The 26,304-nt window shown below is 43.5% G+C and overlaps 1 protein-coding gene across 1 annotated transcript in view; it reads right to left on the bottom strand.

Annotated features, from left to right (window-relative positions):
* Positions 1–26,304, bottom strand: part of LOC126262586 (uncharacterized) — a 90,056-nt gene that overhangs the window by 7,111 nt on the left and 56,641 nt on the right. Inside the window, exon 3 of the mRNA XM_049959323.1 lies at positions 16,076–16,288. Within this exon, the coding sequence (XP_049815280.1) occupies positions 16,076–16,288 (213 nt within the window). The remainder of the gene's footprint in view (positions 1–16,075; positions 16,289–26,304) is intronic.

The raw sequence follows: 26,304 nt of genomic DNA, 5'->3' as shown, positions 1-26,304 counted from the left end.
AGACAATCTTCACCCTTTATGGCCCGTAATGTTCTGCTAAACACTGAAACATTTACGTTTATGCTCGCATTTTTAAATTTTTTCCTTCATCTGAAAAGTTTAATGGTGGTGCATTGATACACAGTGACGAAAGCAATGGCTCAAGAACGGAACACTGAAGCATCATCCGCTTTACAAGACTCTAATCAGATGTAAATTTGTTTCGTCTTCATAACATTTGGAGGTAATCTACCTATACTCGTGGCTAATCTGTGAATAGTAGAATACCGTTATCGTTTGGTGACCCTCCCATTCTATTCACAGACAGTGTAAGCTAAGTTTCTTTGTGAAGTGGTGTCTGTAATAATTATCGTTATCTGGCATACAACGACGAAGGGAATTGACAGCCAAAAATATACGTAGGACCGACCAGACTGGAGTCGGTCAGTACCCGGTTGAAGCTCGTTCGTTAATCCTGAGCATGGCAGCTGCTCGGGAGTGGGGGAGCGAGTAACTCGTAGTCTGAGCACAGGCGCTCACGAGCTGGGCAGCTGACTCATTATTTAATCTTCATAATATTTTCATCTTTGCATTTTCGTTATACTACGTTTAGAAATATTGTACAAGGTGTACAACTTGGCTTCGGCCGTTTTTTCCCCAACATTTGAGGCTTTAATGAAGCTAATTGGTTACACATGTAACATTCAAAGTACACTCCTGGAAATTGAAATAAGAACACCGTGAATTCATTGTCCCAGGAAGGGGAAACTTTATTGACACATTCCTGGGGTCAGATACATGACATGATCACACTGACAGAACCACAGGCACATAGACACAGGCAACAGAGCATGTACAATGTCAGCACTAGTACAGTATATATCCACCTTTCGCAGCAATGAGGACTGCTATTCTCCCATGGAGACGATCGTAGAGATGCTGGATGCAGTCCTGTGGAACGGCTTGCCATGCCATTTCCACCTGGCGCCTCAGTTGGACCAGCGTTCGTGCTGGACGTGCAGACCGCGTGAGACGACGCTTCATCCAGTCCCAAACATGCTCAATGGGGGACAGATCCGGAGATCTTGCTGGCCAGGGTAGTTGACTTACACCTTCTAGAGCACGTTGGGTGGCACGGGATACATGCGGACGTGCATTGTCCTGTTGGAACAGCAAGCTCCCTTGCCGGTCTAGGAATGGTAGAACGATGGGTTCGATGACGGTTTGGATATACCGTGCACTATTCAGTGTCCCCTCGACGATCACCAGTGGTGTACGGCCAGTGTAGGAGATCGCTCCCCACACCATGATGCCGGGTGTTGGCCCTGTGTGCCTCGGTCGTATGCAGTCCTGATTGTGGCGCTCACCTGCACGGCGCCAAACACGCATACGACCATCATTGGCACCAAGGCAGAAGCGACTCTCATCGCTGAAGACGACACGTCTCCATTCGTCCCTCCATTCACGCCTGTCGCGACACCACTGGAGGCGGGCTGCACGATGTTGGGGCGTGAGCGGAAGACGGCCTAACGGTGTGCGGGACCGTAGGCCAGCTTCATGGAGACGGTTGCGAATGGTCCTCGCCGATACCCCAGGAGCAACAGTGTCCCTAATTTGCTGGGAAGTGGCGGTGCGGTCCCCTACGGCACTGCGTAGGATCCTACGGTCTTGGCGTGCATCCGTGCGTCGCTGCGGTCCGGTCCCAGGTCGACGGGCACGTGCACCTTCCGCCGACCACTGGCGACAACATCGATGTACTGTGGAGACCCCACGCCCCACGTGTTGAGCAATTCGGCGGTACGTCCACCCGGCCTCCCGCATGCCCACTATACGCCCTCGCTCAAAGTCCGTCAACTGCACATACGGTTCACGTCCACGCTGTCGCGGCATGCTACCAGTGTTAAAGACTGCGATGGAGCTCCGTATGCCACGGCAAACTGGCTGACACTGACGGCGGCGGTGCACAAATGCTGCGCAGCTAGCGCCATTCGACGGTCAACACCGCGGTTCCTGGTGTGTCCGCTGTGCCGTGCGTGTGATCATTGCTTGTACAGCCCTCTCGCAGTGTCCGGAGCAAGTATGGTGGGTCTGACACACCGGTGTCAATGTGTTCTTTTTTCCATTTCCAGGAGTGTATTTTCCATCGCTAGCCACTACTTTCTCCCATCTTTCGGGTAGTGTACGAATCCCGCGTCGAAAAAGTTGTTCATCTTTTGAAGCGATCCAAGAATCGATCCAATTTGTGACTTCCTCATGAGATCGCAAGTGTTGATCAGCCAGGCCATGCGCCATTGATCTAAACAGGTGAAAGTCAGAGGGAGCAATGTCTGTAGAATACGGCGTGTGGGGTAGGACCTCCCATTTTAACGTTTCCAAGTACGTTTGGACCTCTTTTGCAAACGTCGGGTTGACCGTTGTCGTGCTGCAAAATCACTTTATCGTGCCTCTCGCTGTAATGCGGCATTTTGTCTTTTAATGCTCTGCTCAAACGCATTAATTGCGTTCGATAACGAGCACCTGTGATTGTTTCACTTGGTTTTATCACCGTATAGTACACGACGCCGAGCTGGTCCCACCAAATGCAGAGCATGATCTTGGAGCCGTGAATGTTCGGTTTGACCATCGACGTGGAAGCATGGGCGGAATATCCCCATGATTTTTAGCGTTTAGGGTTATCACAATGAACCCATTTTTCGTGCCCGGTCACAATGCGATGCAGAAATCCCTTCCGTTTTTTGCCTCTGAAGCAGCTGTTTCAAACACACAAACGTCATTCAGCGTCTCTTGGTTTCATCTCACACGGGACCCAAGTTCCTTCTTTGTGAATCATACCCATAGCCTTGAGACGTATTGAAATGGCTTGCTGTGTCATTCCCACTAATCATGCGAATTCTTCTTGAGTTTGACGCAAGCCTTCACTCAGAAATGTCTCCAATTGTGCATCTTCGAAAACATTCCCTCTTCCACCACTATGCCGGTCTACGACGTTAAAATTACCGTTCTTGAAGCGTTGAAACCACTCACGACATGTTCTTTCACTAATAGCGTCCTTAACATACGTACTTAAGAGTATTCGATGAGACTCAGCCCCTGTTTTCTTCATATTGAAACAAAACAGTAACTCCTCCCGCAAATAACGAGATTTATTCTCGTAAACTGACATTTTCAATCAAGAACAACTTTATGATGCAGACACAATTCGACTAATGTTTGAAGGAGGTTACGTTGACCGAGGTCCAAGCTAACTGCCTGATGTCTGCGATCTGTATCTTTCAACCGCTACTCTACGTTGTCGCCACCTATCGGCAAACGGCGGAAGCAGAGTTGTACTCCTTGTAGAAATAGGAAATGGTCACACGATTTATTCGCTGAGCACGTGGCACGAAGTAAAACTTTTTCCCACTATAATCAAACGCATTTCGTGACTGTTTAATGGAATAAACAATATTATTTATACGTAAATAAAAAAAATAAGATTAAAACTACTAGAGTAATGAATGATCAAATGAAGTCAGACTATGAAGTAGAGATTGAAGATAACGTAACACAGAACAAAATATGTTGATAACAGGAACTTCTGAATACAAACCTGTATACTACACTTATACACTCCTGGAAATGGAAAAAAGAACACATTGACACCGGTGTGTCAGACCCACCATACTTGCTCCGGACACTGCGAGAGGGCTGTACAAGCAATGATCACACGCACGGCACAGCGGACACACCAGGAACCGCGGTGTTGGCCGTCGAATGGCGCTAGCTGCGCAGCATTTGTGCACCGCCGCCGTCACTGTCAGCCAGTTTGCCGTGGCATACGGAGCTCCATCGCAGTCTTTAACACTGGTAGCATGCCGCGACAGCGTGGACGTGAACCGTATGTGCAGTTGACGGACTTTGAGCGAGGGCGTATAGTGGGCATGCGGGAGGCCGGGTGGACGTACCACCGAATTGCTCAACACGTGGGGCGTGAGGTCTCCACAGTACATCGATGTTGTCGCCAGTGGTCGGCGGAAGGTGCACGTGCCCGTCGACCTGGGACCGGACCGCAGCGACGCACGGATGCACGCCAAGGCCGTAGGATCCTACGCAGTGCCGTAGGGGACCGCACCGCCACTTCCCAGCAAATTAGGGACACTGTTGCTCCTGGGGTATCGGCAAGGATCATTCGCAACCGTCTCCATGAAGCTGGCCTACGGTCCCGCACACCGTTAGGCCGTCTTCCGCTCACGCCCCAACATCGTGCAGCCCGCCTCCAGTGGTGTCGCGACAGGCGTGAATGGAGGGACGAATGGAGACGTGTCGTCTTCAGCGATGAGAGTCGCTTCTGCCTTGGTGCCAATGATGGTCGTATGCGTGTTTGGCGCCGTGCAGGTGAGCGCCACAATCAGGACTGCATACGACCGAGGCACACAGGGCCAACACCCGGCATCATGGTGTGGGGAGCGATCTCCTACACTGGCCGTACACCACTGGTGATCGTCGAGGGGACACTGAATAGTGCACGGTATATCCAAACCGTCATCGAACCCATCGTTCTACCATTCCTAGACCGGCAAGGGAACTTGCTGTTCCAACAGGACAATGCACGTCCGCATGTATCCCGTGCCACCCAACGTGCTCTAGAAGGTGTAAGTCAACTACCCTGGCCAGCAAGATCTCCGGATCTGTCCCCCATTGAGCATGTTTGGGACTGGATGAAGCGTCGTCTCACGCGGTCTGCACGTCCAGCACGAACGCTGGTCCAACTGAGGCGCCAGGTGGAAATGGCATGGCAAGCCGTTCCACAGGACTGCATCCAGCATCTCTACGATCGTCTCCATGGGAGAATAGCAGTCCTCATTGCTGCGAAAGGTGGATATATACTGTACTAGTGCTGACATTGTACATGCTCTGTTGCCTGTGTCTATGTGCCTGTGGTTCTGTCAGTGTGATCATGTCATGTATCTGACCCCAGGAATGTGTCAATAAAGTTTCCCCGTCCTTGTACAATGAATTCACGGTGTTCTTATTTCAATTTCCAGGAGTGTATTACAGAAGTGGAGGCTATTTAAAACAGATTGTTTGTGTTCCATCTCGCGTGATGTTACTGTCTCTTCATACAATCATTTCCTTGTCCTTCTTACTGTTATGAATTAACAAAACGTCATTGACACATTCTGGATCGATACAGCAGCGCTTCTCCGATGCACTTAAGCCTGCCCTGGTAAAATTGTTTTCGCTCGTTGCGCTACGAGCGGAAATGCAGAGGATTTGTTTAGTCATATTTTAAAGAGCTTGGGGAAGGCAGAGGCGTTTGCCTAAGACAGCGACAAAACATTCTTGACGTCATAGCCTACGACGTCCATGTTCAAATATTTCTCCAGATCATCTTTGCGTTTAGGTGTTGATGAACGCCAGCTTCAGATGTTTTTTACGGGAGAAGGAATGGAATCTTCTTCCACGACTACACTGTTTCGGTCCTGTTGAAAAATTTTATAAATATTTTCTTTCCTCTTTTCAATCAGCAGTAAACTTTCCTAGAAATATGAATGAAAAGCAGTAGCCATGTAATGAGAATCCTTTAGTTCGTTAACGGCTTTCTGTTTTAGGTAGGTTTCTGCATGTCCTTTCAGCGATTTGACTACTGCATTGCCATCTACACTTTGGTATGTACCTAGTAAACTAAACGCCCACTGCACCACAAAAGGCAGTGACTGTTCTGTCTCACCGTCAAGGTCACTTCTCGCATTTTTAAAAGTTCCAAGAAATTTTATTTTCCCCTCCACTACATCAGTTTGATACAGAGATATCATTTCCTGATTTTTTTTCAATTTAATATTTTTGTGACTGAAGCACATCCAACATCATGTACATGCTGTTCCCTCTCGTTTCTACACCTTGATGTAATGTTTTTTGAAAAATTGCCACCAAGCCGGGGTATTTCATATACCCTACAGTTCTGCGCACTGCCTAGATGGATTCATAAATGTCAGGCAATTCCTGTCTAAGAAACTTGTGGTGGAATGTGTGCCTTAACGCTGTGTTGAAAGAGGTCACTGCGCATGGCAGACGTTTGTGGCGTTGAAGAGCTTTCTTTATGTTCGGCCCTTTACCCGTTACAAATGTCACTTTGTTTAGTTCCAGAAGACATATATCTATCTCAGACAGTTTTTCGTATAACTCTGTAAGAATACTTTCACTCGTTTTTGAAACGTTCAGAAACTTCGTTGTGAGGAGCATATTGTTTCTCAGTTGAAACCAGTCCTCAGAGTTTACAATAATAGTAGGATGTGACAGTCAGATAATGTATTTGTGATAATTGTCAGCCAAACGATTGCACGTCATATAACACTCACTCTGGTCAACAGATTTTTTTTTTACTTGCGGCAAGATCTCACTTGTCACTCCATCGGCAATATCTTGTATATGTCGAGGACAGCTCTCGGAGAAGGCAAAATTTCTTGCGCTCTGACTATCCCGCACTTGACACCAACATCGATTAGCTATTGTCAAAGGCTAATAAACCCCTCCACACTAACGATGTTGAATAGCCGTAGATCCGACGCACACATTTTCACACAGCTGTCCCTAATTGACTCTTCATCGCTGTTCGAAACTGTTATAGTTGTAGAATGTGTGATACTTTTGCTCTCTGTGTCTTTTCATGGTCGTGGTGCTTCTCTTTTACACGAGTAGGGTTTTGCAAGCCTCTCTTCGGCACTGTGGGCAGACCGCGGGATCACACGCATCCCTTTCAGCTACCATATAGAGTTAAAATGGCATTAATAATCATCTGTTCGGTCGAATACAGCTCCTAGTTTTTTCCCGTATTCCTTAGCATAATGCAGCAATTTTTTTCGGAAACTATGAAGCAGCAAAAAAGCAAAGCGTAAAATATTTTTGTTGATATTCCCACAATGTCCCGAGTTGAAATCTGGGAGACAGTGCCTTCAGTACATTATAAATATCATTAGGATCTCGGGGTAAAGTCGAAGGAACCCAATTCCGTTCGCAAAAAGTATTTTCCATTTCATGTCATCTTATTTTTAACAGTGACCTTTGTCCGTGACTGAGTTTTTCAGTTTTATGTGGAACTGAGTTAACTTAAGTTAGACTATGACTGAAATAAATGTATCAGTTTTTCTAGTTTGTAGCGTGCACGTCCAACCAGGTATAGTTGACATTTGGTCACAGCGCGCTCGGAGTAATCAGCGCCAAATGTCGGCGTATATTATCCTTCAGACCAGAAAGAATCCGGATACGACCTTGATAACACGATCTTTCAGATATACCCACAACCCGAAATCACACGATGTTAGGTCGGACAGTATTGAAGGCCACACAGTTAGGTCGTTACCTAAGGTTTATCGAAGCAACTCTTTGACCTGCTAAGTGACAAGTGATACAGCTCCATCTTGCATGACAGTGGTGCTGTAGCTACAGTTGCGTTCTTGTAAGGCTGGAACCATGTGTTGCACAAGGACGTTCAGATGTCACTGGACACCAGCAGGTCCTCAAAGGGTAATTTTCTTGAAGAAAAATTCGGGAGGAGGACGGTTCAATTCCACGTCCGGCCATCCTGACTTAGGTTTTCCGAGATTTTCCTAAATCGCTCCAGGCAAATGCCAGGATGGTTCCTTTGGAAGGGCACGGCCGACTTCCTTCCCCATCCTTCCCTAATCCAATGAGACCGATGACCTCGATTTTTGGTCCCTTCCCCCAAAACAACCCAGCCCCCTTGAAGAAATAAGGACGAGACTGAAGGAACTTGTGAAACCACGCCACAGTCAGGTAAATTCAGTGCAGTTCCTGCACAACAGAACACCATACGCAACATTTGTGTGCATTCACGGCACAGTGCAGAGTTAAATGTACCTCGTCCATCCAAAGAATGTTCCTTGGCCTCAAGTCATCCTAGTCACGGCGTTGTAGCCTTTCTTGGGGCTGCATTTGGTACACATTCTGAATCCTGTAGGGATACCAGTGTAATCCGAAAAATCTTGTTAAATGTTGACCGGGGAGAAACAATTCCCATGACTCAAATCGAGCACCGGCTAAGGATTTTGAGCCATGTACTGCACGGTCGGTTATAGCTACGGCAACTTCATCAGCAACTGCCATGGATATGGGCGGCCTCCATCTCCCTGCTGCACCACCTAATTCATCCGTTTCTTCAAATTTCTTGATCATGTGCTTTAGCCCACCTCTTTGGAGCGATATTCCTGCAATGCAGCGCTGTAATTGCTGCCGTTTTGAAAAATTAATTTTGCAAGCAGAGCACGGCCTTTCTTCTCAATAGCCGTTGCGTTTCGCACGGAAAACTTCAACCCTTTTAACCCTTTACACCAACGGTCACTTCACAAACGAAATCAACACGCGTCACCACGTGACAAACAGCATACTGATATCAGAACCGGAAAGTTTCACATTCTGACTGCTTAGAGCGCCTTATTTGCAAGTGGTGGCAGAAATTGGAACTATTATTTTTTCAACACACTCCGCAAGCGCACCTATTAATGAACTTACCTACCACGTCTTAGTTTTCTGCGATGTATACACCCCACACTGCAGCTTTCGAAACAGTGTCGGATTACTTATTACCATACTGTAAGTAGGAGTGGTAAAATCAAGGCACTGAAAAAAATATTGATGCCAGAACTTAGAAATTAAAGTATCTGGGTAAGGTCACTACGTGGGTCATGGCAGACAAGACGTCTCCCAGGACTCATCTGTTGCAAGAAAAATCCCACACCATCCGAACCCCAGCCAACTCTACTAAGGGCAGAGGTACTTGCAGAGTGAAGAATGCCTTTTAGCCAGGAGAGTCGTAACAGTAAAATTGAGAAGGCTAAAAATGTAAAGGATATCGGCTGGATAAGACAAGGTGAGAGATAATCAAGTCAGCGGACAAGGTAGTGCCATACGAGTATCACCCAAGGCTCTGCTTGCCTGTGGCGTAAGCAAGTTGTTAACAGTATCTAAAAGCAGAAGTAAAACAGGGGTGACCGAGACAGCTGGCGAATGAGATTGGGTCGTAGGTCACCCACACCCAGCATGTAAATAGGAACATCCCAAGCCCAAATACACTACTCCTAAAATATTTTTAAATGTTAAGCTGAGAATAAAATCCATTTTCATAGAGGTAGAGAAAACCAGTTCAACTGTCAATGAGCCGTCGTCTATATTAGAGGCAAAGAATCCTGAAACTATGCTCAGGAGGGAAGTCCAGATGGAAGAGCATTCCACCAGGATGTGATCTACTATCTCTAAGGTTCCACAACCCCAATGTGGGGGTTGCTCGTTACACAAAATAAAACTAGGGGCTTATCTGATATGACCAATGCAGGTATGACATACGACAGTAAATTGGCTTGAGTGCAGGAGATGTACCTGTTACGGCGCAGTCTAATGCAGTCTAAAACATGGCTACACACACCAATTAGAAATTCAATAAAAAACCACAGCTCAACAATAGAGCAAATCTGAAGACATCTGAGATCTCAGGAGAAAGACTCGCCTTCAGTGAGATAACAATATTTTCAGTATCTTGAAAACTGCAGAGGTCAGTAATTTATAGTGACTAAATATTTTCACAGTGAACTGCGAAATTAATAAATTTTAAACCGTTCATGCCATTTCAGCAAACAATATCGTTGATGAAACTTCCTGGAAGATGAAAACTGTGTGCCAGACCGAGACTCGAACTCGGGACCTTTGCCTTTCGCACGCAAGTGCTCTAACAACTGAGCTACCCAACCTGCTTGTGCATGGGTAGCTCAGTTGGAAGAGCACTTGCCCGCGACAGGCAAAGGTCCCAATTTCGAGTCTCGGACCGGCACACAGTTTTAATCTGCCAGGAAGTTTCATATCAGCGCACACTCCGCTGTAGAGTGGAAATTTCATTCTAGAGACAATATCGTTAATGATAACATTGCACTCTATCACCCCTGGAAGCTACATATCTGTATCTATTTTATCTACTGACTGTATCTGTTGAGAGGCCTGACAAATATGTGGTTCCTGAAGAGGGGCAAGAGCCTTTTCAGTAGTGCCATGAGTAATAGTCTGGATGATTAACTAAACTGATTTTATAACATCAACCAAAATGGTCTTGATGTGCTGGTTCTGTGAACAGCTGAAAGCAAGGAAAACTACAGTCGTAATTGGAATTTCGAGGGTTGGAGAGTGGCATGTTACATCCGTTAATCAGGCAGGTAGGTTAGAAAATTTTGAAAGGAAATTGGATAGGTAAATGTCAGTCATTGCAAAGTTTGTAAAGTTTGATGGCAAAGGGAACAGGACTTCTGATCAAGAGAGTACAGCGTTATAACTAAAAAATTAAATAGGGGTATTTGCAGGAGTAGGTATATTAACGGATAAGATATAAGAATCTGGGTAAGATACCGTAAACAGCATAGTGAAAGCATTATGGTAGCCAAGATAAGTATGAAGCCAACACTCACCACAATAGTACTAATTTGTATTTCACCTTGCGCAGCAGATGAAGAGATTGAATGAATGTATGATGATATAAAAGAAACTGTCCAGATAGTTAAGGGAAAAAGTAGAAAATTTAAATGTGATGGTGGACTGAAAGTCGATAGTAGGAAACATAAGAGAAGGAAAAATGGTAGGAGAATACAGACTGGAGGAAAGGAATGAAAGAGGAAGCGGCCTGCTGGAATTGTGCACAGAATATAATTTAACTACCGCTAAACTTGACTGAACGATCATGAAAGAAGGTTGTATACGTGGAAGAAACTTGGAGACACCGGAACGTATGAAATTGTTTATATGATGATAAGTCAGAGATATCTGAACAAGATTTTAAACAGTAAGACATTTCCAGGGGTAGATGTGGACTCTGACGTCAATTTAACAGATAGGACATTAAAGAGACGGAACCTGGATAAGTTGGTACAAACCATAGCTTATTTACAGTTTGAAACGGAACATTAGGCAGGAATTGACTGAAACTGGTAAAAGTGTAGAGAAGAAGACGAATGGATAGCTTTGAGAGATGAAATAGTGAAGGCAGCAGATGATCAAACAAACGAAAAGACAAGGCCTAGTAGAAATCCTTGCTTATAACAGGAGATACTAACTGGTGAACTGGTGAAAGGGGACGATGTAAAAATGCAGCAGTTGATAAAAAAGGGAACACAGATCTCCAAAAAATCAGATTGACAGAAAGTGCAAAATGGCTAATCAGCAAAGACTAGAGGATAAATGCAAAGCTATACAAGCACATACTAATAGAGAAAGAACGATATTCCCTCTAGGAAAACTAAAGAGGCTTTTGTAGAAGAAAGAAGCAGCTGTCTGAATATCAAGACAGCAAATCAGTCCTAAGCAACGAAGGGAAAGATGGAAAGTAGAAGGAGTAGGCAGGGGGAGTACGCAAGTGAGATGAAATTGAACGCAATATTATAGGAGTGGAAGAGGATTTAGATGAAAATGAGATAGGGGATATGATACTACGAGAATTTGACAGAGAACTGAGAGACCCAAGTCAAAATGAGGTACTTGCAGAAGTCAGCATTCCTTCAGAAGTACTGAAACCCTTGGGAGAGCTAGTCATGACGGAATTATTTCACATGGTGTACAAGATGTATGAGATAGGGGATGTACCATCAGAGTGCAACAAAAGTGTAATAATTTGAATACCAAAAAAGGCAGGTGCCGACAGGTGTGAATATTATCTAAGTTTCAGTATAATAAGTCATCGTTGCAAAATACTGACAGACATGACTTACAGAAGAATGGAAAAACTCGTAGAAGACGACATCATGGAAGATCAGTTTCGACTTTGGAGAAACCTAGGAACAAATGAGACAGTACTGACCTTACGATTTCTCTTAGAAGATATGTTAAGGAAAGGTGAACCTACGTTTACAGCACTTTTAGTCTTATAGATAACTTGAGACAATACATTTGTGAAATACACTTTTTGAAATTTTGAAACACTGAAGGTAAGCACTCCGTTTTCAGGCCACGAGTGGCCTACCGGGGCCTCCGACCGCCGTGTCATCCTAAGTGGAGGATGCGAATAGGAGGGGCGTGTGGTCAGCACACCGCTCTCCGCGTCGTTATGATGGTATTCTTGACCGAAGCCGCTACTATTCGGTCGAGTAACTCCTCAATTGGCATCACGAGGCTGAGTGCACCCAGAAAAATGGTAAAAGCTCATGGCGACCTAGATGGACACCCATCCAAGTGCCGACCACGCCCGACAGCGCTTAACTGTGGTGATCTCACGGGAACCGGTGTAGCCACTGCGGCAAGGCCGTTGCCATGAAATACTGAAGGTAGGGAGGGGGGTAATATTCAGGGGGTGAAAGGTTATTTACAACTTGCACAAAAACCAGATGGCTGTTATGTTTCGTAGGGCCTGCAAGTAAGTCAGTGATTGAGAAAGGACAGACTGCGTTGTAACCAGTCCCCGATACTACTCATCTATACGTTGAGCAAGCAGGAAATTAAAACAACGAAAAAATGTTCAGTTAACATCGTAAATCTGTCAGAAACAGCAAAGGATATGGGAAAGCAGTTGACTGAAATGTACAGTGTCTTGAAAGGAAGATATAAGACGAACATCAGTAAAATCGAAACAGGGGCAATGGAATGAGGACTAATTAAATAATGGAAGTAGATTAGGAAATGAGGCACTACAACTTTTGCTATTTAGACAGTAAAATAACTGATGATGGTAAAATTAGAGAGGATGTCAAATTTCGACTAGCAGCGCAAGAAAAGCGTTTCTGCTGAAGATGAATTCGTTAAACTCGGAGATAAATTTGTCAGGGAGTCTTTTCTGTGGGTATGTGTGGAGTGTGGCCATGTATGGAAATGAAATGTTGACGTTAAGCAGTTCAGAAAAGGAAGAGAACATAAGGTTTGAAATGAGATGCTACAGAAGAATGCTACAGATTAGATGGGTAGATCACTTAGCAGATGAGGAGATACTGAATAGAATTTGGCGAAAAAAAATTTGTGGTTTAACTTGACTAAAGAAGGGATCAGTAGATTCGACACATTCTGGGACATGAAGAGATCAAGAGTTAAGTTTTGGAGGGACGTATGGGGTCAAAAATTATAGTGTTTATTCGGAGATGAAGGTGCACAGGATAGAGTAGTAAGGAGAACTACATCAAACTATACCCCGGAATGAAGCCAAGAACTGCAAGAAAAATAGGAAATCGCTATTCACCTCAATATCGGGCTTAGTGATTAACATGTTATGTTGGTTGTGCTTGTGTCTTTCTGAGGAAATCCAAAGCCTTTGATTTTACCAGCGTAATTGGGCATTTACCTATTCATTTTTTTATGACAATCATCCAGAACTGCCGATATATTTGACTGGGCTCATCAGATTCACTAGAAATGTAATCGTCATTTACTACGAAAGAGATCAGTGTCTTCGTTCAACAGTTATTTACGAGTAAAAATCTGGAAGGTCCAGAAAAGCCATTTCGGACTGAAAATGGTGAAAGCCAGAATCGCAGAATATCGCCACTCTCGTCCAATTTTTAAAATGACGATGTGAGTCTGTCACAAACGCTACTGCACAGTCCGTTCGATTCCTGAGCCATCGGTAGCAAATGGGACTGCACACGCACCAGGCAATGCTAGGACGGCAGTATTCCGGTAGCCCTCCACAATGGCAAGGGGCTGCGTTGCAGGTCACTTGTCATGTGGAGTCAATCGTGCAAAGATCTCCTATCGCTCCAACCTAGCAACCAACAGAGCAGAGCCATAGTAAAGCTCCATGCTAATATATAAGACGCGCCCCACGTGTGAGCTAGCAGTCAGTTCCGAAAACAGTTCTGAAGTGCAGTTCCTGAGAGCTGTTCTGGGGTTCAGAATTGGACAGTTCCCCAAGAGAGATTTCAGCAGATGTTCCGTAGGTCCACAGCCAGCCACGACAGCTATAGACGCATCGTGTATCGAACCGAAGTGCGACACACTTCGATGTAGTTTACAGAGATCGCCTTGTGAAATTGGACTTACTCTCTGACAGTACTGTTACGACTTGTGTTGTATACTGCACTTGAAACTGAGTATTTCTTTGGACCAGTGTGCTGCTTTTCTTTCTTAGAAGGCGTGCCTGACATGAAGTTGGGAATTGATACTTACCTCAAGCGGTAGCTTGATGAAACAGACATGTTAGAGGGGACATGCAATGAAGTAAGTGAAAGGAACTTTCGGTAGAGAAGTAAATACGCGAGGCGCCGGATACAAGCACTAAAGTTAGCAGGCTTTAGGCAGGAGTAAGGAAAACAAAAAACCCGTCGAATGGAATGAACATTATACTTCGCGTGGGCGAAAGGTGGCTTCAGGACAACAAAGAGTAAGGTTTTTAAGAGTACCCCAAAATATAATTGATGTTTTCTAACCATCCAAATTGAGTTTGACACAGTGATGAAAGAAGCGAAAAAACTACTTTTGAGAAGCAATATTACACAGAATAGTCAAAGCAAGAAAGATGCCAGAAATAGAAAGCTTTCTTCTGCTGACAGATTGATATGGTGATAAAGACGCTCCAGAAAGTATTATGTGGAGGTAGATCATGGATCATCGGAAACGTGTGGAAGAAGAAACTGGGAAGTTTGAAATGTGGTGGTATAGAAAATTGTTTAATATGAGATACGCAGACGAAGTACAGAAGGAAGAAGTTCTAATAACTGTAGTTGAGAAAGAGCGTTACTTGAAGATGGGACTCGTTAGTGAGGCATCCATTGTACCATGCATGAACAGTAAGGGGAGAAACAGCAGAGGCAGCAAAGAGTAAAATATGAAAAACAGATTACAGAAGACGTAGGGAGCAACATTTGCATACGAAAGCAAATGTGAGCGTAAGAAAGAACAGGATAGAGTGCAATGTCAAACTACGCGAAAGACTACCGATTTAAAAAAAATATATAAAATTATGTTCTTTGCCTTGTGAGCCCAAACGTCGGAATTTACCGTGCCGACGAGAGGAATAGCGTGAAATATCCATGTGCCATGTGGTATGTCGAAATACAGACTCGTAAATGTGCTGAAGAGACTATTCCACCATATTTCGAAACATGGTCAGTTCTCTTAGAAATACCGGCAATTCTGAGAAATCACATCTAACGAACACATATTCTTCACCACCTCTGCCATAACACAAGTCACGTAATAAAGAAGATGTGTCTAATAATGTTACCTCTCGCTGACACATACACAGTTAATCTTCTGTCTTCGTAAACCGAGTCAAGCACAGTTCCAGTAATTACTTTAAGAAGCTATGAGTGGCGTTGTTCCGAATTGGGGCCATCATGATAGGGCTAACAGTTATGAAGCAAATCCCCACAAACACTGCATAAGCCGCGGCTTCAAGATACTGACAAGAATTTTTAGCAGTAGAATGGGGATCTGGTACAAGCCCACCCTGAGAAAATTAGGTTCGGTTCCCGAAAAATGTAGATACATATGAGGCATGTTTCAGTAGATATGTTGAAGAAAGGTTCTTGCTGCAGTTATTCACAAGAAGTACGATAGTAGTACATAATGGAGTATGTATGTATGTATGTGTGTGTGTGTGTGTGTGTGTGTGTGTGTGTGTGTGTGTGTATCTGTGTGTCGAAATTTGTTAACTAGAACCTTAAAACCAGTGTTTCACGAGAAGTACGCGAATCTAGGACGGACTTCTTCACGCAGCGTTGGTGGAATGTCAGAACATAATTATAACTCCTTATGCGGTGAAGCTACTATATTCATGGAGATTTATCATGAATGATTACCTAAAGAAAAACAGTGCCAAAAACACTATCTGTGAGACAGTCTTCTGACTGTTTCGATGTAGACCACCACGAATTCCTCACTTGTCCCAACCTGTTCGTCATAGTAGCACTTTCACACTACGGCCTTAACTATTTGTTGGATGTGTTTCCATCCGTCTCTTCCCCCACGGTTTATGCCCTCTACAGCTCCGTCTAGTACCAGGGAAGTTATTCCCTGATGTCATAACACATCTCCTATCATTCTGATCTTTCTTCACCCGCAGATTCTACGGAGAAACTTCTCATTACATTTTTAGTCCACCTGTAGGAGGACACAAGTCTACGATTTACCACAGATAAATTACCTGACGATCGTTCAAGGGGTTGATAGTTTGGCCGTGAGCACCACGGTCGATCAGTGTTGAGCTACTGCGTATTGCGTTGTACATTCCAGTAACAGCAGTACAAGTACTAGCTGCAGCCATCAGTGGACCCAAAGGCGTAAACAGACCGATGACGCACACAGCTGTCCCTGCAAGGGTAGCCGCACCACTGACCTTATCCACAGTCTCAATCGCCTGTAAGAAAATGAAAAAATTGCACAAGTTAAACACCTGGTGCAGTCAAGGGAAACAGAGTTTGAAAGGTAACTAGGTCTATTTTTCAGACAGAGAATACAACGGCATTTTTCTCAAGATGTCTTTGACGAACAATAATTTGACAACTGTGAGTCCAAGTCGTAGCTTCTACAGAATATTACTGGTCAAGGTTATATATAAAAGCACTAAATTTTTATCCAGTGCATATGTGTAATAAATGCAGATATCAGACAACTGACTTCGATTTGCATAAATAATAACTACAGAAACATTACTGGTAAATCATAACAGTCACTGTCATGAATAAGCGGAACTTAACTGTATAGTGAACACTTACTACCTTAGCTTGGCTGAAATTTAACTAAATCTAGCGTGTAGACTATTTCATCGAAACCACTGTATTAAATTTACCAAAACCAAATATAGCCCAGAATCACACATGTCAAGAGAAAAACATATAAATCGGTCTTTTTTAAAAGGGTTTAAATTAGGGAAACCATCTTAGCGGATAAATTAAAAAGAAAACTATGTTCGAAGAGAAATACCAAGAAATAACAAAGTCTGCTCACATGAACTAGTAGTAAATGTCCCCTTCATTGGTGTATATTTTAACTGTTACATAAATTGTAATATTTGGAACGTTATGGACATTCAAAACATGAAAACATCAGCCCCTTTTTCTAAAAAAAAAAAACAAAAAAACAGACGCCTGGTGTCATAGGAAGAAGACATAGAAAAAAATGTTGAGATTTGGCCACATTAGTGAATTAAATGTTACAAGGAGGACTCTGAGCCATAGAAAAGGAAAGTAATACTTTTAAACTTGCAACAGAAAAACACCCCGTCTTCAGGCCACAAGTGACCCATCGGGACCATCCGATCGCCGTGTCAACCTCAGCTGAAGTTGCAGATAGGAGGGGCATGGGGCCAGCACATCACTCTTCCGGTCTTTACGATGGTTTTCTTTGACCGGAGCGCTACTATTTGGTATAGTAGCTCCTCAATTGGCATCACGAGGCTGAGTGCACCCCAAAAAATGGCAACAGAGCATGGCGGCCCAGATGGTCACTCATCCAAGTGCCGGCCACGCCCGAGAGTGCGTAACTTCGGTGATCTGATGGGAACCAGTGTATCCATTGCGGCAAGGCCGTTGCATTGCAAAAGGAACATGTGAAAATATTGGTAAAGGCACATAAAACTCAAATCTTTTCACTTATGAAGAGCTTGTAATGGTCCGCCTAAGTCGTTGATATCTTGCTAATTGCTGTAAACGCACTATTTCACTCCAATTTTCGGAGCTTGTTAGCACTTGTTGTTAGGTTGGCGCCATTGTAGTAATCGCTGCTGCTTGCTGGATCGCTGCTGTGTCTCGATGCTGATGCTGGCTCTAAATCTGGTTGTCTAGGGTTAAAAAACATGAGGTCCTGTGTTTTTCATGTGCTTTTGATGATAAAGAACAAGCGAAACCAACACGTATGTAAACATCAAATATTTATTACTTTAGTGGCCATATTAATTCCACTGTCCACCAAAGACCATAACACAACACAAAGTAGTACTTCCTTTACATGTTCTTTGCCTTGTTTTGCCAAACAATAACACAGAAACACACTTCACCAAAGTGACATTCCGACTGACCCCGGACTGCCTCCGACTGCTTGTATTTATAACATTGTCAAAGAACTACTAAAAAGAGATATAGTTTATAAGTCACATGTACATCTGTTATCATAATTTGTGCAGAAAAGTTGTTAATTTGCATCGAGTGACATAATTTAACATGTTATTAAAATGACAGACAGATTTGTTGACTTGACAGAATAATTCTTTGTTACAAAAAGGTCGTTTTTTAGAAGTTTGTCAATTGACTTCTCTAATTTGCATAAATAAGTAAGTAACGTGAATTATGAAGAATTACATTGGTTTTCGTCTAAAATAGGATTGATTACGTGAATACTGAGTGAAAACGCTCCTAGTGAACAAATAGGTTTCACTGGGTGATTTTTATTTAAGGAGATCCAAAATACCTAAGTTGGCCACTATTTTTTGTACTTCATATTAATTATTTAAGATAAACTTAGTGTTTTTCATGATGACATTTGCTGTATCAGTGATCAAGTGATATAAACTTTTGTGTGGGTTAGTTATTCAGTATAATTTAATGGGTTGACTGTTTATGGAGACATGTTGTGCAATCATTGTTAACATACACAATAACTTTTCTATAATCATAAATACTCGTTAAACTGGTTGAATTTGGAAGGGATCGCATACTTCATTAAAGTAAAGCCTTTAATATGTTCCGTTACAAGCTGTTCCTCAGTAATTATGATATGCAGTACTACTGTCAGTAGTCCAGCTCAAAAGTTCTTCGTAGAATTGCTTGTGGTTATTTGGAATTAACTGCTGCGGCTTTTCTAACTCTTGGATTTTTTGCGCTTTAATTGACGCTCGTCCTACTGGGTAGGGGCGGCTTGTTGGTGGAGGAACAGGTTCTCCCTCATGCGCCACGAAGAATGTGTGACTCACTAACCCGCTCATACACCTCCAACCTTCGATGAACCCAAATCTGGAATCGAATACGCAAAGTGAGAGAAACTGCTCATTGCAAAGTTATATCTGTCACATCAGGGCTTGTTTATTGTATCTTGATAAACTGTCTTTTTCTTGTAATATTTTGTCCATCAGCTTTTAAATCCAGAATGTTAGATGTTTCAACGTCCGTAACTATAAACTTCCTACGTTCTGTGCTACTTTGTAGACAATGCTGTGTTATTTTATGAACATTGAACATCCTGTAATTCTATTGAAGCTTCCTTGAAATGATGACAGAGTCTCGATCGCACTGTAAGAAGCTGTTTCCTCTCACTGGGAAATACTGCAGAATAAGTCCGAGACGTCCACAACCTGTCGTGGAAGTAGGGATCTACAGAGCGTATGGTTTTTGTTCTGTCTCGTGCAGCTAGCACAGAGCAATCGAATCTCCGTTTTATTTTCGGGGATGGATTTCAGATAATCAAATAAAAAGGAACCCAGTTCATTGGCACCCTTTCCATCTCTTCCTTCATGTGCTTGACCCCTTTTCGTGTCCTCGATGTTTGCACTCACCAGACCGTTGCCAACTGTTCAGCTTCAAAAGGGCGCAATTCAGTGATTTTCACCCATTTAAAACAAGATGGGATTTTCAGTTCCATTTTACAAGGCAGCCGCACATGTTGCAGACGCCTTTTTAAACACAAATGGTAGATGTATCCTCGTAACATATGAAACACAGTAAAAAGCAACGTATTCAAAGTAGTGACCTACGCCCTTTTAGAACAGACCGATTCATACTTTACCCTATACCTTTACCGTCGTGCTCAACTTGTGTTTGTGTGTGTGTGTGTGTTTGTGTTTGTGTGTGAAGATACGGAAGACTAAGTATTATGAAACAGACCAAGATTAAATCGGCCGTAATTCAAATTTGGTGAGTGTCCTACATAAAAATAAGACCACGTAAAGGAGCAGGAAATTGTGCTCTGCTCTGGTATGACACTCATGAACAGGCAGAAACACTTAGTTCCATTTTTCTTGTTTTAAACGTTGTGCACTGTGGTACTATATCGTGTCTACATTAGTATCTAGTGTAGTATACAGGGTGGTCCATTAGTTGTGACAGGGCCAAATATCTCACGAAATAAGCGTCAAACGAAAAAACTACAAAGTCCGAAACTTGTCTAGCTTGAAGGGGAAACCAAATGACGCTATCGTTGCCCCGCTAGATGGCGCTGCCATAGGTTCTAAAAATGGTTCAAATGGCTCTGAGCACTAAATTCTCAGGTCATCAGTCCCCTGTAACTTAGAACTACATAAACCTAACTAACCTAAGAGCGTCACACACATCCATGTCCGAGGCAGGATTCGAACCTGCGACCGTAGCGGTCGCTCGGTTCCAGACTGTAGCGCCTAGAGCCGCTCGGCTACTCCGGCCGGCGTTGCCATAGGTCAAACGGATATCAACTGCGTTTTTTTAAAAATAGGAACCCCATTTTTATTACATATTTGTGTAGCACGTAAAGAAATATGAATGTTTTAGTTGCATCACTTTTTTCGCTTTGTAATAGAAGGCGCTGTTATAGTCACAAACATATGGCTCACAATTCTAGACGAACAGTTGGTAACAGGTAGGTTTTTTAAATTAAAATACAGAACGTAGGTACGTTTGAACATTTTATTTCGGTTGTTCCAGTGGGATACATGTACCTTTGTGAACTTATCATTCCTCAGAACACATGCTGTTACAGCGTGATTACCTATAAATACCACATTAATGCAATAAATGCTCAAAATGATGTCCGTCAACCTCAATGCATTTGGCAGTACGTGTAACGACATTCCTTTCAACAGTGAGTAGTTCGCCTTCGATAATGTTCGCACATGCATTGACAATGCTCTGACGCATGTTGTGAGGCGTTATCAGGTGATCACGATAGCAAATATCCTTCAACATTCCCCACAGAAAGAAATCCGGTGACGTCAGATCCGGTGAACGTGTGGGCCATGGTATGGTGCTTCGACGACCAATCCACCTGTCATGAAATATGCTATTCAATACCACTTCAACTGCACGCGAGCTATGTGCCGGACATCCATTATGTTGGAAGTACATCGCCATTCTGTGATGCAGTGAAACATCTTCTAGTAACATCGGTAGAACATTACGTAGGAAATCTGCATACATTGCACCATTTTGATTGCCGACGATAAAATGGGGGCCAATTATCCTTCCTCCCATAATGCCGCACCATACATTAATCCGCCAAGGTCGCTGATGTTGCACTTGTCGCAGCCATCGTGGATTTTACGTTGCCCAATAGTGCATATTATGCCGATTTACGTTACCGCTGTTGGAGAATGACGCTTCGTTGCTAAATAGAAAGCGTGCAAAAAATCTGTCATCGTCCCGTAATTTCTCTTGTGCTCAGTGGCAGGACTGTACACAACGTTCAAAGTCGTCGCCATGGAATTCCTGGTGCATACAAATATCGTACGGGTGCAGTAGATGTTGATGTAGCATTCTCAACACCGACGTTTTTGAGATTCGCGATTTCCTATCGTCATTTGTTGCAGGTCGTGGTTGACGTTTCACGTGTAGCTGAACACTTCCTATTTCCTTAAATAACGTAACTATCCGGCGAACGGTCCGCACTGGCGGAATGTTACGTGATACCACGTACTTATACGTTTGTGACTATTACAGTGCCAACTATCAGGTAGCGAAAAAATGGTCCAACTAAAACATTCACATTTCTTTACGCACTACACGAATATGTAATAAAAAATGGGGGCTCCCATTGAAAAAAACCCAGTTTATATCCGTTTGGCCTATGGCAGCGCCATCTAGCGGGCCAACCATACCGCCATCTGGTTTCCCCCTTCAAGCTAGACGAATTTAGTTCTCTGTATTTTTTCGTTTGTTGCTTATTTCGTGAGATATTTGGCCCGGTCACTATCAATGGACCACAATGTATGCTCAAGAATTTTTTGTTGAGCGAAAAGTGATCAGTATGGGGAGGTGCTCATTTCAATGTGTTTAGTTTTAAGAAAAGCATTATCCTTTCAGTGATGACGAAACGACTGAAATATTTTAAGGAGCTGTAAACGTGAATGGCCTGATTTACCGAAGTTATGAATACGCGCCACTGCTGGACCTCAGTGTCTTTCGTAGTATGCTAGTCTTTTGTGCAGGCTATTTGGTGCGGATGGGTCTGGTGGGCAGTTGGTGATGACACTCGGTAGTTTTCTGTAGGCACTTAACTCAGTGCCTGGGCGACAATCCAGCGGCAACATTCCAACGCTTTAAAAATCTTACAAGTGATAGAATTCTGGGTAGTACGTGGGGAGTTAGATATTTTCAGTTTTCTTTCAACTGTTGTATGTTTTCGCGACGGAAAGTCTGACTTTGCAGCAGAGTTGATCTATTTCATTACGTACTTTAGGCAGAATCAACACTGAGGAACTTAGGATTAGCACATACTAGGACTTGGACTTTCGGTTTGCTTTTAGCTACTGCCAAATCTTTTTTCGCTATTCGCACAGCCTTTACGACACTTATTGTTAGTTGCGATCATAATTCTTTAACATCTACGCGAAAACAGCGAATTTAACTATTTTATGTAAGGCTACCATATTTATTTGTATCTGCCAGAAAATTATGACCACCTTCCTACTATCGATATAATCCCGTCCAGGTGATAGCAGCGTCACCTAGCGAGCAATGACTGCTAATCAGACAGACGCACAGCGCAATTAATATTAGTAATCGTGCTCTCCGTGTGTAGAACGGGGAAGACGCACGATCTATCTGAGCTTGACCGAGGGCAGATTGTGATGGCCCAGAGGCTCGGAACGAGCATTTTGCAAACTGCATGACTTGTCGGGTATCCGAGGAGTGCTGTGAAGAGAGTCTTCAATATGTGGCGAAATCGACGTGAGACCACGTCCAGATTGCGTGGGGCTGGGCGCCCACCCCTCGTTACTGATGTCGGCCGTCGTAGCCTGGGCAGACTGGTAAAGCAGGGCAGGCGGCGAACTGCGGTGGAACTGACATAGATTTTAACGTTGGGCAAGTGTGTCTGAATACACAGTGCACAAACACTAACGATGGGCATCCGCAGCCGACGACTCATGTATGTGAAAATGTTAACTATGAGGTCAGCAACTACGACTGGAAGGGGCACGTGATCGTCGGCACTGCATGTTGAGTAGCTGCAAAACGTTGCATGGTCTGATGAATCCCGATAACGTTTTCACTATGCCGATGGGAGGGTGCGTAACCGTCGTCTTCCAATGAAACAGCTCCTTGACACCTGTACTGCGGAGCGGAGACAAGCCGGTGGCGACTTCGTTATGCTCTAGGGAACATTCACCTGATATCCATGGGTTCAGGAAGCTCGTGCAATGCACCATAACGGCCACGGTGTATCGTACACTGGTTGCAGACCACGTATACCTCTTCATGACGATCATGTTTCACGACGGCAATGGCATTTTTCAACAAGATAATGCCCCATATCACAAGGCCAGGAGTATGATGGAATGGTTTTAGGAACATGGTGATGAGTTCCAATTGATGTGCTGCCCCCCCCCCCTCCTCCCATCCCAACTCACCACATATGGGATGTGACTGAACGTGGCGCCAGAGCTCACCGAACCCCTCCCTGGAATTTGTGGGAATTAGGTGGCTTGTGTGAGAAGATGTGGTTCCAATACCCTCCAGGGACCTAGCAAGGTCTCACTGCTTCCATGCCACGACGCGTCGCGTTTTAAGTTCTAGGGGGACTGATGACCTCAGAAGTTAAGTCCCATAGTGCTCCGAGCCATTTGAACCATTTTGTTCTCCGTGTAAAACGTGAAAATACCGGCTATTACGTAAGGGGTCATAGTAGTCTGGCTGATGAGTTACAGTACTCTAATCGCCTTCGCCACTGTGTTGACTACATTCTTTATCTTTTTGTTTCCACAGAATTTTCAATAATTATATTTGACTGATTGTATTAATTCGGTAACTACTGCAATGTGATCCAAACTTCATGTGTGTAAATAAATACTTACCTGACAAAACCTACTGTAAACAGCTGATGTTGTTACTAGGACATATGAACAGCAATCCACCATTATGATTTTAGAGCCGCTCTTTGTCTCTACGGTCGTTCCCTAGACCGAATCCCAGAAAATCCTAGAGTTAATACGAGAACATTGACGGCACACATCTTGATAAATGACTTTGGACGCCAGCCTGCTTTTCGACAACTAACTGGTATATTCGAGAATGTATTATATTCGCTGGTGTATTTAGTGCATTAATTACAATCTGTCGTCAATCTGAACACTTGCTATGAGCCTGAGTTACTTCTACAAGACGTACGTACATTGAGTATGTCAACGGAACGTCTGCCGATTCCAACGTTCTCCGTTTACGTTCCATTACCAAAATTACCATTTTAACTTGCAAGATTCGGGACATGCTGTAAAGTGAAACATTGCTTTTCCAGAAAACATCGGTAACAGAGCGGAACCTGCATTGCATCCACAAAGTTTCCTCTCTGATTCAGCGTAGAACATCCTCGTTCCTCGCTTTATCACTGCACCTTCAAATGGCTCTGAGCACTATGGGACTTAACATCTGAGATCATCAGTCCCCTAGAACTTAGAACTACTTAAACCGAATACTTAAACCGAACTAACCTAAGGACATCATAAACATCCATTCCCTGGACAGGATTCGAACCTGCGAACGTAGCGGTCGCGCGGTTACAGACTGAAGCACCTAGAAGCGCTCGGCCACAGCGGCCGGCTTACTCTACCTAATTTTCAACATTTGTCTATGGCACCGTATTTGAAATGCTTCGATTCTCTTCTGTTCCGTTTTTCCCACAGTCCCATGTTTCACTACCATAGAATTCTGTGCTCCAAAACGTACATTCTCAGAAATTTCTTCGTCAGATTAAGGCCTAAGTTTGATACTGGTAGACTTCTCTTGGCTAAGAATGCCCTTTTTGCCATTTGCCAGTGCTACTCTGCTTCTGATATCCTCCTTGCTCCGTCCGTCACAGGTTATTTTGCTGCCTAGGTAGTAGATTTTCTTAACTTTATCTACTTCGTGAACATTACTCATTATGTTTAGTTTCTCACTGTTCTCATTTCTGCTACTTCTCATTACTTTCTTCTTTCTTCAATTTACTCTCAATCTATATTCTGTACTCATTGGACTGTTCCTTCCATTCAACAGATCATGTAATTATTCTTCCCTTTCACTCTGGTTAGCAGTGTCATCAGCGAAATACATCATATATAATGTTTCACCTTGAATTTAATCCCACTGCTGAACCTTTCTTTTATTTCCATAAGCGCTTCTTCGATGTACAGATTGACTGTAGGGGCAAGAGGCTACACCCTTGTCTTACGCCTTTTTTTAACCAGAGCACTTCGTTCTTCGTCGTCCACTCTGATTATTCCCTCTTGGCCCTTGTACATTTGTATACTGCCGGTCTGTCCCTATAGCTTACCCCTGTTTTTCACAGAATTTCGAACATCTCGCACCATTTGACATCGTCTAACGCATTTTCCAGATCGACAGATCCTATGAACGTGTCTTGATTGTATTTAGTCTTGCCTCCATTATCAACCGCAACGTCAGAATTGCCTTTCTGGTGCCTCATCGTCATCTAAAACTACCTCAGTTTTCTTTTCCAATTTTCTGTATAAAATTCTTGTCATCAACTTTGGTGCATGAACTGCTAAGGTGATTGTGCCGTAATTCCCGCACTTCTCAGCCCTTGCATTCTTGGGAATTGTGTGGATCACGTGAATAGTCGTTTTGTTGTCGCTTGCCACAATGAATTTAGAAATTCTGATGGAATCTTATTTACCCCTTGTGACTTATTTCATATTAAGTCTTCCAAAACTTTCTTACATTCTGGTTCTAATACTGGACCGCCTCTCTCTTCTAAATCCACTCCTGTTTCTAGCTCTATCACATCAGACAAATCTTCCCCCTCAAAGAGGCCTCGAGTGTATTCTTTCCGCCTATCCGCTCTCTCCTCTGCATTTAACAGTGTAATTCCCGGTACACTCTTCATGTTACGACCCTTGCTTTTAATTTTACCGAAAGTTGTTTTGAATTTCCTATATGCTGAGTCACTCCTTCCAACAATCATTCTTTTTCGATTTATGCACATTTTTCATGCAACCATTTCGTCTTAGCTTCCATGCATCTGCTGTTTATTTTATTCCTCATCGACTTGTATTTCTCTTTTAGTGTCATACTATCACACTCACAGTAAGGATTATCTTGAATGTGTATTCCGTGACGATCGCTAGCGAATGATCCATGATTAAATTTCATGCGAATTGTGGAACTTATAATCATTTTATTTGCTCTGATTGAGTGAATCCATAGCTTCCGAGAATCAGTGAGCGGGAATTTGGCTTGGTGCGCCTAATTGTGAGGAAAT

Source organism: Schistocerca nitens, chromosome 6, assembly GCF_023898315.1.
Source record: "Schistocerca nitens isolate TAMUIC-IGC-003100 chromosome 6, iqSchNite1.1, whole genome shotgun sequence".
NCBI classification, from domain to species: Eukaryota; Metazoa; Arthropoda; class Insecta; order Orthoptera; family Acrididae; genus Schistocerca; species Schistocerca nitens.
The sequence above is the reverse complement of the archived record's forward strand: the minus strand, read 5'-3'. Positions and strand labels throughout refer to the sequence as shown.